This window comes from Nyctereutes procyonoides, unplaced genomic scaffold (genome assembly GCF_905146905.1).
Source record: "Nyctereutes procyonoides isolate TBG_1078 unplaced genomic scaffold, NYPRO_anot_genome, whole genome shotgun sequence".
Classification (NCBI taxonomy): domain Eukaryota; kingdom Metazoa; phylum Chordata; class Mammalia; order Carnivora; family Canidae; genus Nyctereutes; species Nyctereutes procyonoides.
In genome coordinates, this window is record NW_026575160.1 from 6,940,504 (window position 1) to 6,957,926 (window position 17,423).

Consider the following 17,423-nt stretch of genomic DNA (forward strand, 5'->3'; position numbering starts at 1 on the left):
CCCTCTTAACAATAGATAGATCATGCAGACAGAGAATCAATAAGGAAAGAGCAGACTTGAACAAGGTATAGACCAAATGGATGTAACAGATGCATACAGAACATTTTATCCAACAACAGCAGACTATACATTCTTCTCAAGTGCACATGGAACATTTTCCAGGACTGACCATACATTAGACAACATATAAGTCAGAAAATTCAAGATTAAAATCATACCAAGTATCTTTGACTACAGTGGCATGAAACTAGAAATTAATAACAAGAAGAAACTTGGAGAATTCATGAGCACGTGGAAATTAAATAATACTTTCCTGAAAAAATGAGTGGATTGAAGAAGAAATTAATGGGGGAAATAAAAAGTTTTCTTCATACAAATGACATTGGAAGCACTACCTGCCAGGCTTTGCATGATGCTGCACAAGCAATTATATGGTAAATATATAGCAATAAACATCTACATTTAGAAGCAAGAAAGATACAAAATAAACAACCTAACCTTAAGAAACAAACAAACAAAAAAGAACAAACTAAGCCAAAGATTAGCAGAATGAAAGAAATAAGAAAGGTTGGAGAAGAAATAAATGAAACAGAGGACAAAAAAATAGAAACGATTAACCAAAGTAAGACTGCTTCTTTGAAAAGATAAACAAAATTGACAAACATATAGCTAGACCAAGGAGAAAAGAGAAAAGAGCCAAATCAAAAAAATTATAAGTGCGAAAGGAGACATTAAAACTGACATCACAGGGTTAGCTGGGTGGCTCAGTTAGTTAAGCATTCTACTCTTTGTTTCCACTCAGGTCATGATCTCATGGTTGTGAGATTGAGCCCTATGTCAGGCTCAGTGCTCAGTGGGAAGCCTACTTCTCTCCTTCTCCCTCTCCCTCTACCCCTATCCTGCTTATGCATGCTCTCTCTTCTTCTCTCTCTTTCTCTCTCAACCTCTCTCTCTCATTCTGAAATCAATCAATAAATATTAAAAAAAAAACTGACATTACAGAAATTCAAAGGATGATCAGAGGCTGCTGTGAAGAGCTATATGCCAATAAACTGAACAGCCAAAACATAAGGAAAAAAATTTTGGAAGCATGCAACTTAACCAAGACTGTTCAGGAAGAAAGAGAAAATCTGAATAGATTGGTTACTAGTAAAGAGATGAAATCAGTAATCAGAATTTCTCAATGAAGAGAACCCCATTACCAGATAGCTTCACTGGTGAATTTTAAAAAACAAAGAAGAATTAACACAAATCTTTCTTGAACTCTTACAAAAAATATTTTTACAAGGCTAAGCATTATCCAGAAAAAAAAAAAAACAGAAAAGAACACTTGAAAAAATACTACAGGTCAATATCTCTGATTAATATTGATACAAAAATGTTCAATAAAATACTAGCAAACTGAATTTACAACACATGAAAAAGGATCAAGTGGGATTTATACCTAGAATACAGGGATGGTTCAACATACATAAATCCATCAATGTGATACATCACATTAATAGAATGAAATAAAGGAATCATATGATCACCTAACTAACTACAGAAAAATCATTTATCAAAATTCATCATTCATTCATGATAAAACTGAATAAATCAGGCAAAGAAGGAATATATCTCAATATAATGAAGTCCGCATATGACAAGCCCACAACTTCATTATATGCACTGTTGAGATGTTGAAAGCTTTTCTAAGCTAAGTTCTAAGATCAGGAACAAGACAAGAGTGCCTACTTCCATCACTCTTATTCAAGATAGTACAAGAAGTTCTACCTGGAGACATCAGGCAAAAAAGAAATAAAGTATCAAAATTGAAAAGGAAGAAGAAAAATTCTATTGCTTTTATATATAGAAAAATTCTGAAAGACTTAACCAAAAATTCTATGACACGCTTTTATATATAGAAAATCTGAAAGACTTAACCAAAAACCATTAGATCTAATCAGTTAATTCAGTAAAGTTGCAGGATACAAAATTAACATACAAAAATCAGTAGCATGTTCTATACACTGACAATGAATTTTATAAAAAATAAATAAATCCCATTTATAGTAGTATCAAAAATAATAAGATATCATGTATAGATTCAGTGAAATCCCTATCAAGTTTCCAATGGCATTTTTTATAGATAGAAAAAAACACTTCTAAAGTACATATAGAGCCACAAAAGACCCCAAACAGTCAAAGAAATCCTGAGAAAGAACAAAGTAGGAAACATCACACTTCCTGATTTCAAGCTATACTATAAAGCTATCTTCAATACAGTATGGTACTGGAACAAAAAAAAAACAGAAAAATAAGGCAATGGACAGAATGCAGAACCCAGAAATAAACCCAAGCATGTAAATCAACTAATATTTGAGAAGAGAGCCAAGAATACTGAGTGAAGGGACCCCTGAGTGGCTCAGCAATTGAGCGTCTACCTTTGATCCCAGAGTCCCCAGACCAAGTCTCATGTCAGGCTTCCTGCATGGTGCCTCTACCTATGTCCCTCTCTGTGTGCCTCTCATGAGTGACAATAAATAAATGGTGCTGTGATAATTGGATATTCACATATAAAAGAATGAAATTGAACCCATGTCTTATGCTGGTCACAAAAATTAACTTGAACTGGATTAAAGACTCAAATGTAAATTCTAAAGCCCTGAATCCCTCTGAGAAAAACATAGGAATAAAGCTTCTTAACATGAGCCCTCATAAGTCTTACTTAGAGATGATACCTAAAGTGCAAGCAACAAAATAAAAAGTAAATAAGTATGACTACATCATGCTAATAAAAATATTTTGCACATCAAAAGAAACCATCAACAAAATGAAAAAACAACCTATGGAATGGGAAAAATATATTTTCAAATCATGTAACTGATAAGAGGTTAATATCCAAAATATATAAAGAACTCATACAACTCAATGGAAAAAAACACAACTCGATTTTTAAAAATGATCCCAAAGGACCTGAATAGACATTTTCTAGAGAAGATATACATAAGACCAACAGGTACATGAAATGATGCTCAATATCACTAATCATTAGGGAAATGCAGATTAATACCACATGGAGATATCACCTGAGGTCTGTTAGCTGGCCATCATAAAAAGGATAAAAGATGACAAATGTTAGCATGGGTGTGGAGAAAATGGAAACCTTGAGTACTTTTGGTGGAGTTGTATATTGGTGCAGCCACAATGGAAAACAGTATGGTGAATCCTCAAAAAATTAGAGAACTATCCTATGATCTACGATTTCCACTTCTGAGAATATATCCTAAGGAAATGAAAATAGTAACTGGAAAAGAATCTGCACCCTTGTATTCATAGAAGCATTATTTATTGTAGCCAAGACATGGAAACTACCCAGCATCCATTGTGGATGAATGGATAAAGAAACTGTGGTATATATATACAATGGAAAATTATTTGGCCATAAAAAGAGGAAATCCTACCATTTACAACAACATGGATGGACCTTGAAGATGACATAAGTCAAATAGAGAAAGACAAATACTGTATGATATCACTTATATGTGGAATATTAAAAAAACAACTAAAAAAAAGAAAACCTCAGAAAAAGAGATCAAACTTGGGGTTATCTGAGTCAGATAGTGAGGGTGAGAGTAATTGGAGGAAGGTGGTCAAAGATAGAAGCTAATAGAAGATAAATAAGTATTAGGAATAGATTGTATAACATGATGACTGTAGCTAATACTGCTGTATGATATGTTGGAAATTATTATAAAAGTTAATCCTAAGAATTTTTATCATGAAGAGAATTATTTTTTATTTCTATTTTATCTAGATGAAAAGGCTTTTGGCTGAACCTATCATGGTAATCACTTCACAATACTTATCAGTTAAAAAAATACTTATCAGTTAAACCATTATGCTAGACACTTTAAAATAATACAATGCTCTATGTCAATTATTTCTCAATGAGATTGTGAAAAAAGAGAAAAAAATTCCCTTAGACTTTTCTTCATATGTTGACTTCCTTTATGGGTTCTTTAATTGTCTCATCTAATAATGTCAACTTTGCATGTATCTGTTTTGTGTTGATGAGAGAACTTTTCAGCTTCATCTTTTAAACATTCTGTGGTATGTTTTGTTTATTGTTTTTCTTCAATAGCACCCACTTTTCCTTTTGTAGATGTACTATTTTATGTCTCTGAGGATAATCCTAATTTTGGTAATTGTAATGGCTTCCCTGAATTTTCTCTGGTTTTCTGAGTTCTCTTTCTTTTGTTTGTTTGTATGTTAGTTATCTTTTATGCTAGAAATTTTCATCAAATAGTCCCTATTTAAGGAAAGCGCACTGAAAAGATAAGTGGGAGCTCTGTATGTTGAGTGGGGCTTTTGGAGTGATGCATTCACTGTGGAAAGACTGAGGAAAAAACCTGACTATTGATCTGTGTGACTCACAAGTGTCAGTCTCTCTAGGTATTTCCTCCTTGGTTGGTTTGTTTCTCCAGGAAAGAGAAAAGTCAACTTGCTTTTTGTAGCTTCCTCCTGCAAACACAGTTATGTTTAAGTTTTCCCCTGTGTAGATTGTCTTCATATTTGTCATATTTTCAAACTGGCAATCCTTGTCTCCTTTACTGTCTTTGTCCTTCAAAAATATATACATACATGTTTAATACCCATATGTAGAGAGAAGCCCTTATGGAGAAGATAGTGAGCTGTGCTTTGAAGTATGTTTACCCTTCAATCAATCTTACAAGTGTAGATTGATGATGGAGAAAAGATGAGGAGGGGGAGAAACTATCCAAAGAGAGGGAAGGGAGATGGAAAATTGGTCACTATAATGCATGTGATTGGATGACAACTTTGTTCAATCATCTACCTCCATATTTTCCTAAGAGTTTTATTTGTTTGCTAAGGGAATAGATAGGATTGATCATACTAAATAGATGAAGCACCTTGATGAAGCAGGCTTGATTCTTTGAGACAATTTATTCCAGTATCTAATATCCCAAATATACACACATGGTATTTCACTCATATGAAAAGTAGTGAATTGGTAATATGTAGCACTTTTATGAAAATTATGATGTAAGTGTTGGTATTATTGGGACAGAAAAGGATTGAAGATATCTCTTCTGATAATGTAGATGTATTCGATATTCTTAATTTTATTGAAGAATAAAATAATGAAACTACATAGTAAACAAAATTAGGTTACACATAGTTTCACTGGTGAGCTAATTCAGATGTGAGTAGCTTTTCAAGTGTTAGAAAGACTACCATGGAAGGCACTTACATGTATGTTTATGAGTTTGAAGTATTGAACTTTTATAATAGTAGTGGAGTTATGAAAAACATTTCATTCATTTATGAATTTCAAATAAGTATTTTTTATTTTATAACTTCAATAACTTCTTATTTAAATTTTTAAGTGTAAAACTAATATGTCATCAGTTTTAAAATATGAGAAATTTGTAAACATAAAAAAATGAAAAGAACTCAATTTTGTCACTAAGGATAGCAATTTTAAAGTTTAGATCAGTTATTTCTCTTAAATGCACAACAGAAACCTTACCACTTTTTAAATTTGCTACTGCGTACAGTTTCCCCATCTTAGTAAAGTCTTTGGAAGTTTGAGTTTTGATAATGGCACATTAGTCTTGAAGCCTACATTAGTTTTTTAATTTTATTTTATAAAGCACAGTAGCATCTATTAGTCATTTTCTTTCAAATTCAGCACTGAAGAAAAGTTAAGGTGGCCTGAGAAGGCTGAAGAGGTATGTGCTGAAGTGTCTGAGTGGGGCCAGCAGGGATTGCTGTCATGGATGAGGCTGCCACATTCCTGGTGTCTCTGACCTTGGACTTGCTTAACATTATAGTCTGGATTCTATTAAAGGAATTTTGTGTTTTTCCTTTGCAAGAGTTACCCCCTACCATGACAAATATTTAAAAATGTTTTTTTTTAAGTTGGAAAAGCAACTTTTTCTCAAAAGAAATTTATAGTTCAAATTTACACCAAATTCTCACTAACTGGAGCAAGCCGGGTTTTCAGTAAAGCTTCAACTTTTCTCTGTAAAACATTAGTCACTCCCTTGGAAGAAGCACTTTTTTATAGGCAGGGGGATAAAACAGCCACAGATGTGCATGCAATATGATGGGCTTTAGAAATGTACCTGCAAAACTTTTTTTTTTTTTTAATTTAGAGGGGAAAAAAGATGAAAGAAAAAAGACTGAATTGGGATGCTAAAATAACAGTGATTCACTATTAAGGAAATGATAAGTTTTTGATCCATTCAACTAGTGTTTTCTTTTCCCCTTTTCTTTATTCTTGGGAAGTTCTTGAGGGTGTGCCAAGTCATTTTCATTGCACAATTTTTAAAGGTATTCACCATTCCCTTGTGTAACTGGTTGCCTTTTTACTGTGCAGGACTGTAGTGACGCCTGTGGCCAAAGAGTTTGATCCAGACATGGTCCTAGTTTCCGCTGGATTTGATGCATTAGAAGGCCATGCTCCTCCTCTGGGGGGGTACAAAGTGACAGCAAAATGTGAGTATATCGTTTAGGAATTTATGAAATGCTAAGACATAACATCTTTTAGGTCTTTAAAATAGATAGCACATGTGTCTAGTAAACTTAGGTAAGATTTTTAAAAATAATTCAGATCATGTTTATTGCTTTGTCAGATTCATTTCTCTGTGGATGTTTGCCCTTAAGAAAAAAAAAGTTAAATTGTTTCCTTTGGTAGACTTGATGGGGCATTTCAGAACCTTTATGTTTTTCAGGAGTCCTGTTTTGCTATTTAAAAGCAGAAGTGATAGGACTTCTATTTAAAATACATTAAATGACTTCAGAGGTCATGAGTCTAGAAAAGCTTCTTGGCTTTTTGAAAAGAGAATGGAAGTCACTGTTTTTCTTCCATTGTACGTGTGGTAAAAATAGCTGTTTCTTAATAATACTATGGTCTTCTAGGTTTGAATACAAAAGTGTAGTTCCTCTTTCTCAGAGGCTCTGTACCTGCCTACAGACAATGCTCAGGTTCTCTACTGGTCTTCTGTTGTGTTGCAAAGATTAACTTTTTGGCTGTACTCCTTAGTAACTAGACACCAATGAACAAATGAATTTTGTGTTATACCGCATTTGAATAATGTGACTAGAAAGAGGCTTTCTTTAAGAATAATTCCCAAGCTGAGTGTGAATATAAGGCATATGTATAGTCCATGCATACAAATTGTGCTGGCACTCTGTGTGTGTGTGTATATATATATATATATATATATTAATATTAATATACATATTAAAAAGAAGAAGGAAAAAAGCAGAATTGCACAAAGAAGACAAAGATCCACTATTGTATATTTTAGTGGGGTTGAAAACAAATCAAAACAACCCCAAATAGTTTTAAGTGAGAGAGATGAGTTTAGAGCAAGTGTGTTTTATTAATTTGAAAAGAACTAAAGAACCAGCATCATGCCAACCTTTGTTTTTAGTTGGCTTCTCTTGTGAGAGAGTTTTCTGCACTCTAATTGTTCCAGTAACATTGTTAGGTAGAAACTATTTTTAACATCTATTATTTACCCAGGGTTTTTGGTGCCTTGTTGTCTATTGAAAACACATTGAAAGAGGCAACTCCACAAACACAAACAACACATAGTAATTCACAAGTTTGGTAAAATGAAGTAGAGAGGTGTTTGGTTTTATCAGATATCTTTATGATCCCTTTTCATTCTTCATGGAATTCAACTCAAATGGAAGTAAATCTTTCCACTGCAGATAAACCTCATTAGCATCAAGACTGGTGAGGAGTTTAGTCTAAAAAAAAAAAAAAAAAAAAACCTTGTACTCCAAGTTGAGATAAACCTAAACAATAGAAAACACATGGAGCAAAGACAGAAATCTAGAAAAGGTATTTCTTGCCATTAAATATAAGAATCTCCCTCGGGAAGGAGAAATGTCTGCATTTGGGTCTTTCTTCCTGCCAAGGGAGCAAGTTGTAATGAGTCCATTTCTCAGAACTAGCTGGAAGGAACTATTCTTTTTGTTTGCTTGTTTATTCATTTTTTGCCAGTGGAGTTCAAATATCGAATATCATCTTGGAAGGCAGACTAGAAAGTAGTAGTAGCATGGTTTCTTTTAGTCATAGACCTAAAAAACATTATTTCTACTCTTCAGCTTCAATACAATGCACCAAGACTTTATTATGTTGTCTTTCTTTATCCATTTTGGGGGCAGTTCTTCATTGCTTCTTATGCCAGAATAAGTTTGTCTATAACCCCTCCAACCCCTCACTCCTCCTTATCTGTTTTCCCTTCTTGTGTCTTTTCTACTCAACAACATGTTTCCTTACAAGGTGACTTGTTTTTATGTCTGTCCATTTTTCTAAGAAAAATAGACAGACATAAATTTTAACATATTTAATAATTGGCCCTCTTTTGAGTACTTACAGTTTTAATAGGAAAAGATATATGATGAAGAAAGGAAATCTTAGAACTCAAGAGATTATAGTAGAGACTACCCAAAACAATTCATATATTGCACAGATGAGAAAACGAATTTATTTTACCATCTGAAATAATTGGGGTTAAGATAAAAGTGCTTAGTCTGAATTTGTATTTAGATAAAATGGTATGAGATTTCACTGGATTTTTTTCCACTAAAGAGAAAAACGTTTCATAAAATGCTTGAGAATAGAGTATTTGGATGCAGTATACTGCAGAGGCCATTTTGGTGCCCTAGACCCTTAACTCCCCAAGCACAGTCTATGATAGACACTAGTCCCATTATACTTAAATGAAAAACCAAAGAGCATCATATCTGGGCAACTGTTTGTATACATCATCTCATGCAGGCCCGAGTTTGCCAGTTATATTTTCTAGAGATGCTGCCATAACTGGGTAGAGGTTAGGAACACCTGTATATACACCTGTTAGGACAGCTGTATAGTTATTCCTCAAATAGCTCACCTCTGGTCTCTTTGCTCTTTTTCTAATCACCTGGCAGATGCATTTATGTTGCTTTGGTCTGAAAGTTCTCAACAGGAGATTAATATTGGGCTTTAATTGTCCTATGCCAGAAGTCGTCCTCCATTTGAGAGGAGTCCCGAAATGAGGCTAGAAATGGGCTAAACATATAGTAAAAATTAGGTGGAAATTACAGAAACAAATTCATAACCTAATGTTTTCCCATTCCACCTAAAGTCACCCCTGCTCCAAGTAGAATTTCCAAGGATTTTAGAGTGATTTTGAAGATACTATTGTGTCAGAGATGTCAAAATTTTACTGTCTTAGCACATTGAATAAATCTTTTAAAATAATTTTGTTTAATAGCCCTGAAAGTAAAAGATAAATTAAGTCAAAACAAGCTAGTGTATTCATTTTCATTTTTATTAGATATCAAATTAGTTATATGATTTTTTAAAGAATTGATTGATGCTATGACAAAAATTTCAGTGCAAACATAGAGGTGATTTTAATTAAAGTTGATTCTTGGCTAGTACTATTTTTCTTTGCTTTCTTCTCTTTTTATTTCTTTATGTATTGAATATTGTCTATAATAAAAATGTTCATATTTGTGCTGCAGTTTTAAATAAATTATCTGGATTCGTTTTTTAAAATCTATCCTGCTTTTCAATTAAACACCAAGATTAAGGCCCACACTGAAAGGAATAAGTACCTTTGTGTTCTACCCTAAACATTACATCAAACTTTACCATGAAGTTATCATTATATCTTTTTAAAATACTCTCATTCAGATCTAAATATCTTCAGGTTATAGCATAAGAAGGTTGGCATGACAATTAAGTGTCATGTTCCAACAATAAAATTAAACAAAATTGCTTGACCATATTGCAGTACCACCTGCAATGTTGTCAATTGCAGTGTTGTCAACATTTAAAAAATGTTTCTTCAGTTCAAATTAAGGTACAACAAAATATATGTTTTCTTCCTTTTTAACACATTTGTATGTTCTCTACTCTCATTGTCTTCATATAGTGAACTATGTGCAAGTTTCTTTTATTGTGTGAATAATAATTTTCCTTTCTTTGGAATAATTCAAAAGTCATTGTAAGATGATAGCCATGTCTGATAAAAACTTACGTTCCTTTTTCAAACATAGATTGTTTTCGTAGTCCTTGAGATAGGAATTGCTTCCCTCGGCAAATAAATAAATGTTATTTTGGCAAATAAAGAACAACTATTTGTTGGGGAAAAAATCAAATAACATATCTTAGTCTTGAATTACCATCTTCTTTTTGATAAAATGTCTTATCCTTTTTAGTGATCCCCTTATTCCTATATCCCACTGTGAATGTCTGCCTGACAGTGAGAGAGCACTGCTATGAGGCAAATACCTGTATAAATGAATTTGTACTTAACTTTGAGTTTTTCCTGAGGAAGTACAAAATTTCCTTGATTAGTCAGTCCTCCAAAAATAAGTCTCTTAGAAGTTGAGTGTTAAACCAGTCAACAAATAAGTGCCAACAAATAAACTTGTTAAACATATGAGGATATGTTGGTCTACTTCATCAACTTATGATGGATGGATGTACCTCATCCCCATTGGTATACAGAGTATATGGCACAAAATGTCCTCTGTCTGCACATTTTATTTGTCCACAGAGTTGAAGGCAGACTGAGCCAGAATTAATTACATTTTGGTGAAGCTGAATGTTGATTCTAAACACTCAGTGAAGATCTGGGCATTTAGATGCTATCTTTGAACACAAAATATACAATACAAATGTAACTTTTTTCTTGTTCTCTCACTGCTGATTCTTAGTATGTCCATGGTTACCTGCTTTCTCTAATTTTCTCCTCTAGAAAGAACTTGACCACATTTACTTTTATTTATTACCTGAGTATATACTTTTTAAAAGTAAGTGTATTTCAGGTAATAGGATAGTTCCTTTTGGAAGTTGTATCTTTTATTTATTCATCTGTAATTATGGAATCAGTGCTTTGTCTTCTTCATGATAGAATTTCAGGCCATAACAAACAGGCATGGAGAAAAGGAGTGTCTGGAAGACATTTACCAAATGCCATTTCATGAAGGATCAATCTTAAACTTGAACTGCTTCAGTTCTTCTAGATTAGAGTGGAAACTGGGAGAATATTGTGCACAGTTGATTACCCAAAGTACCTCCCATCCAGCTGCCATCAGACTAACCTCTATTATACATTTCTGTGCTATGTCCTCAGAAGCTGACCTACTTCCTGGCACATTTTCTTCCTTTCTTTTTAAGATTTTATTTATTTATTCATGAGACAGAGACAGAGAGAGAGAGAGAGAGAGAGAGAGAATGAGAGAAGCAGAGACACATGCAGAGGGAGAAGCAGGCTCCATGCAGGGAGCCCGACATGGACTCGATCCGGGTCCCTGGGATCATGCCCTGGGCGGAAGGCGGTGCTAAATCACTGAGCCACCTGGGCTGCTCCTTGGCACATTTTCTAAATAAATTCTTTTTTTAAAAAATGAATAAAACTAAATGAACCTATTGTCTTTTAAACAAGACAGAATCTTTCTTCCAATATATTCGATGCTACTTAAATTGGATTTCATGATTTTTTTTGTAAGGCTGAGATAGACAACGTATTCATATGTCAAATAATATTTTAATTAACACAAACCTGTATTTCTGACAATGGTAACTTGTGCAACATTTTCCTTTAATAGAAATAGTATTAAAAAGAATATAATATTAAAGGGTGAAGTCATGGGTTTCCTTGTAGCAATGGGCCTTGGACAAAAGCACTGAGTTCCTGCTGTTAATACCTATTAGAATCTAAGATGGTAAAACAACTCCTTTCATTTCTGTTCAGAAAAGCAGGACAGTAGGAGAGTGACTCTTTTAAATAATAAACTTGTAATAAAGCTGAGAAACTTGGGATCCCTGGGTGGCGCAGCGGTTTAGCGCCTGTCTTTGGCCCAGGGCGCGATCCTGGAGACCCGGGATCGAGTCCCATGTCAGGCTCCCGGTGCATGGAGCCTGCTTCTCCCTCTGCCTATGTCTCTGCCTCTCTCTTTCTCTCTCTGTGTGACTATCATAAATAAATAAATAAAAAAAATTAAAAAAAAAAAGCTGAGAAACTTAATAAGAGTACAGAATAGCTCATTTTGATGTCAGAAGACCTGTGTTCAAGTCTCAACTTTGTCCCTCACTAATTTTGCAATAAAATTAGTTTCCTAATAAGAAAAAAAAATGTGAGAGAGTAGAGAAATAAAAGTTATACCTGCAACATAAGGAATAAGTGATTAGGCATTGTGAGTTAATAGTTTTAAATTTTATTGTTGCTGTCATTTCAACAATTCTAAACATTCAATGAAGATCTGGGCATTTAGATGATGTCTTTGAACACAAAAATATACAACACGAATGTAACTTGTTGGAAAATGTTTGAGACTCTTATTTGAACAAAATGGAAGGAGGATAGTCAGAAGTCCTAGGAAGTTGTGCAAAATTCTAGGTAAATAGTAGTGGATGATCCATTCAATTAAAAGTCAGGGTAGTAAGAGAAGTGCCTACATCTTATTTTCATATCCACTCCTTTATTGAAATAAATCTAGGGATAATTGGAATAAATGACAAAGCTTTTAAAATAAAATACATTCTTTTGTAATGAGGATAACTCAGGCTCTACCTGCCTAAAAGCTGTGCAGTTTTTTTGGTATATTGAGGTGTACTTGTATTGTTACACTATTAATACACTGATCCAGACAAGTTATCCAGTGATTCATTTTTTAGCAATTGAACTATCTGAAATACACTTGAAAATAAGAAAATAAACATTGCTTCTGAAATTCAAAAATAGATGCAGAAAGCCCATTTATAAATTTATAGACCCACCTTCTCCTTACTGAGATTCTGCATAGTTGTCTACATATATAATTAGTGTACTTGATTATCTATCTAATTTTACAACCTGCAGCAGAATTAAGGAGCTGTTTGGTAGCAGCGGTAGATGAAAGGATGGTAGGCATATTTCTATCTCTGAAGTTCTTAAATTTGGGTCCACAGACCTCCCAGGAGTCTACGGATAGAATTCATCGGGCTTATGAGCTTGGATTAAAAAAAATTACAGTATTATATTTTAGTAAAAGAATTACTTGCCCCTTTACTTGCTCCTTGTTAGCTGTATGAATTTAGAAACTATTTCTTTTCATTTTAAATGTAAGCAACAAACCATAACAATATGAATAAAGTTGGCAACTTTATCACCAATAGAAATGATAGCTATTTTCATATCACTTTATCGTTGTGTAGATAGTTCCAATGATTAATTACTCTCATCATTACTTTCAAGTGATACTGTATGTCTGACCTGGTGTTTAATTAGTTATTTGATGCCTTAATATAGAATTAAATATATTATACCATGACTTTCTCTCATATTTTGGTAGTTATTTTCAAAATAGTAGTTTCCTTTGTTACTCTGTATTTTATTTTATTTATTTAAAAATATTCAAGAAGGGAGCCATAGGCTCTAATATACACCCACAAGCACACACATACACACATATAATCTGTACTTGAGGCAAAGTATAGATTGTTTGTTTGTTTGTTATTGCTAATTTGCTTCTCACATTATTCCTGGTGTAAACTATAAACATAGTTCATCTCTGAAGCAAACTCTGAAAAAATATTGTGTGTTCTGCTTTTCCAAAGATTTCTTATATGTAAAACAAACTTCATATATGTCTCAAGATCTCCATGTTTTATACCTGGAAGTCAAACAGACATTATAAATAATTACTAAGCTTCACATCAATAATTTGTATATTAATATGTCTTCCTTTTAGAGAGAATAATGACTATGAGAATTCAGAAATTTTGTTTAAAATTATACACTTATTTTCAAATTTTTAAAAATGTTTGGGTGATTTAAAAGTTGAAGAGTAATAAAAAGAATTATATAACAAATTCATTAGTTCTACCATTTAGAATTGGCAACAGTTAAATATTTTTACCATATTTGTTCCAACTCTTTTGTTTGTAAAAGAAATAAAACTTGCAGAAGAATGTGAGCTCCACGTTAATTACTGCCCCTAAGTCCTATTCCCCTTTTCCCCTAACCACTGTTATAATTTGTGTTCTTTCTAGTACACACACACACACACACACACACACACACACACTACAACAATATTTTAGTGAGTATGGTTTTAAATTTACCATATATAGCAATGGTAATGATAAAGCATTATCATTCTGTCCATATAGTTTATGGAGCTTGCTATTTTTTTTGCCTTTAAAGTTGTTTTGACATACACCTATGAATATTTGTATATCCTTTTAATTTCTGTGTATTAAGCCATTATGGACACGTGCCATCATATATTTTTGTCTATTCTCGCATTACTGGATCTTCAAGATGTTTCTAGGTTTTCACTGTTATAAACAATGTTGAAGTGAATGTCTTTTCATAAATCTCCTTTTATCAGACACTGACTTTTTAGTCAGGTTGGACTTTTGTTTCTTTTTCAGTATGTAGCACTTGGAGGCACCTGGCGGGCTCAGTCAGTAGAACATGTGATTCTTGATCTCAAGGTCATAAGTTTGAGCCCTATCTTGGACATAGAGATTACTTAAAGAAAAAACTATATGACAGTTTATAGCACTTATAAACATGGAGGGAGATAGCTAAAGAAGGAAAGAATTCTTTCTACCTTCCATAACTATTTCTCAAACATTGTCTATATCCCTTATCTTTCACAAACATATACACCCAAACAACTGACCTTGCTTTTCTCTTTATCTTTTCATACTTTGTATATCATACCCTTTCCTTTCCAGTTAAAATTTGCAGAGATATTGTTGTGTGTTAATACTCTTCAAAGCTAATCTGAACTTTAAGGGAAAAATGGACTAGAAGTCATGCAATAGATAAATAAAATATTATTCTCAGATGTTTTCAAGTAATACTTTGGAAATGAAACTTAAGTTGAAAAGATGATTTTCTACTCAAAGCTAACCCAATTGGCTATCCTATTAGTGACTGTGGAGGGCACTATGGCCCTGAAGTTGAAAGCACAATCTGATCATCCAGTAGATGAATCATAATCCTGGGCTGGGCCCTTAAAATAACCACAGGAATGTCACTCAATCTCTTGAAGATTGTTGTCTTGCCTGGAAAAGGGCATTAATTTTGTCTTAGCAGTATTATTGTTAATAGATGAGAGAGTAATACCTGCTGGCAATCTTTGAGTTTTTATTTTGTGGTAGGCACTATGCTCACTAATTCGCTGCATTATCTCATTTTGTTTTTATAATTCAATAGGATCATATATATATATATATATATATATATATATAAATACACACACACACATATATATAACATCCTTTTTTTGTATTTTTGTATTATTGTATTCTTTGTTCTTCTTATTACCCTGAAATCACTAAAGACAGTTTAGCAGTCATTTATCTTTCTAAATTTTTTTAAAAAGTGACAGAAAAATTAAGTGGCTCACTCAAAGGCACAGAACTGAAAAATAACAAAACCACAACTTGATCTCCTGTCTTTTAACTTCTATCTTAACATACCTTCTACTTTACTCAACGAGTTATTAAAAATATCCCCTAAAATGGGGCACCTGGGTGAGTGGCTCAGTGGTTGAGCATCTGCCTTTGGCTCAGATGGCTCAGCAGGCCCATAGACAGCATGCTTCCCTCTGCCTATATCTCTGCCTCTCTCTCTCTGTCTCTCATAAATAAATAAATAAATAAATAAATAAATAAATAAATAAATCTTTTAAAAAAAGAAATCTCCAAAAATGAGTAGGGTTTTTAATTGCCTTAGAAGTATATTCTGGGGATCCCCGGGTGGCACAGCAGTTTAGCGCCTGCCTTTGGCCCAGGGCGCGATCTTGGAGACCCGGGATCGAATCCCACATCGGGCTTCCGGTGCATGGAGCCTGCTTCTCCCTCTGCCTATGTCTCTGCCCCTCTCTCTCTCTCTCTGTGTGTGACTATCATAAATAAATAAAAATTAAAAAAAGAAGTATATTCTGAATTGAGAAAATAAAAGGAAATTTTCCCACCAAGGAATTTTTTATTTGTATAAAATTTTCCTAGTCAAAAACATAAGCAGAGCTTTTCAAATATATGGGAGCTTACCAGCTTGTAGATAATATTTGCTATTTTTCATGGAACATTCTGCATAAGAATAAGTCAAGGACTTAGTCTTTGGCTCAAAATTCCCACATACCACTCTCTTTGTTGTACTCATAAGCAAGCACAAGGTGCAAAGAGGGGGAAGTGGATTTACAGGAGATTTATATTCATAAATGTCTTATGCAACACATTTCCTTATAACAGTCCACATAAAGAGGCAACATAGCTAATTAAGAGGGGGAAATGTCAGCATATTAAAAAGAATAACAAATCAGTTTTGGGAATGATTTTATTTTGAAATGACAGCCAAAAGATTTATTCAATGAGTGCTTCATGTCTTACTATTATCCTGCCTTCATTTTCTCACTCAATTGCCTGTTTCCTTACACCACATGACAACTCAGATACCAAATTGTAGAAGAATATTTTCCATCTGTAGTGCTTACTGATGTCATGAAACAATCCTTAGGCTAAGATGACTACTACTTAACTTTGAAGAACAAAATTACTGTAACTGTACCATAACTGGGTCCAGATCAGCATTGCTTTTGAAAAGAAAATACATAAGCAGAGTTTGCCCTGAAAGAGGATGCCAGTCACAACTGTACAGGAAAATGTGGACTGTATTTCATTGATACTAAGATGTAGTTTTTCATATTTTAACATGTCTGAATTGAGAGCCTCTTACTTATTTGATGGCATTTCATTATTGGATTGGCAGTTTTTTTTTTTCATAGTGGTATGTAAAAAATGGTTGCAATTATTTTGTGCTACATATGATAACATCATATATTAATCAAAATATAGGATTTCGTTCTTTGAAATGGTTTTAAAAATACCAGCCAAAGTCCATACTAAAATGATAGCTTAGATATCCATTTTATATTCCCTCTCTAGGCTTCCAGTGATTGAATAGAATTGTGAGAAAATAAAAAATTAAAATAACAATACAAAACAACAAAAAAATATCAGGGAGAAATTTTTAAAAAAATTTAAAAGATTTTACTTATTTATTTGAGAAAGAGAAAGACAGAGAGCAAGCGAGCACAGAAGAGGGGCAGAGGGAGAGGGAAAGGCAGAGAATCTCAAGCAGACTCCACACTGAGCCCAGCCCAACATGAGACTTGCTTTCTTGACCCTGAAACCACGGCCTGGGCCTAAACCAAGAGTCAGACGCTAACTGACTGAGCCACCCAGGTGCCCCATCAGGGACAAATTATAAATAGTAGATTCTTTTCATGTGAGTTTGTTTTTAGCTTACACAAGAATTGCCTTTGCTTGGCCTGAAATCTCCATTTGACCTTTTATTTTGATGATCACTCTAACTAAAATGATTTGTTTGCAATTCATTTTTACA

The 17,423-nt window shown here is 33.5% G+C and overlaps 1 protein-coding gene across 1 annotated transcript in view; it reads left to right on the forward strand.

Annotated features, from left to right (window-relative positions):
- The window catches only part of HDAC9 (histone deacetylase 9), a 910,451-nt gene that overhangs the window by 775,330 nt on the left and 117,698 nt on the right, over positions 1–17,423 (forward strand). The window contains 1 exon segment of the mRNA XM_055314616.1: positions 6,386–6,504. Coding sequence (XP_055170591.1) covers positions 6,386–6,504 — 119 coding nt within the window.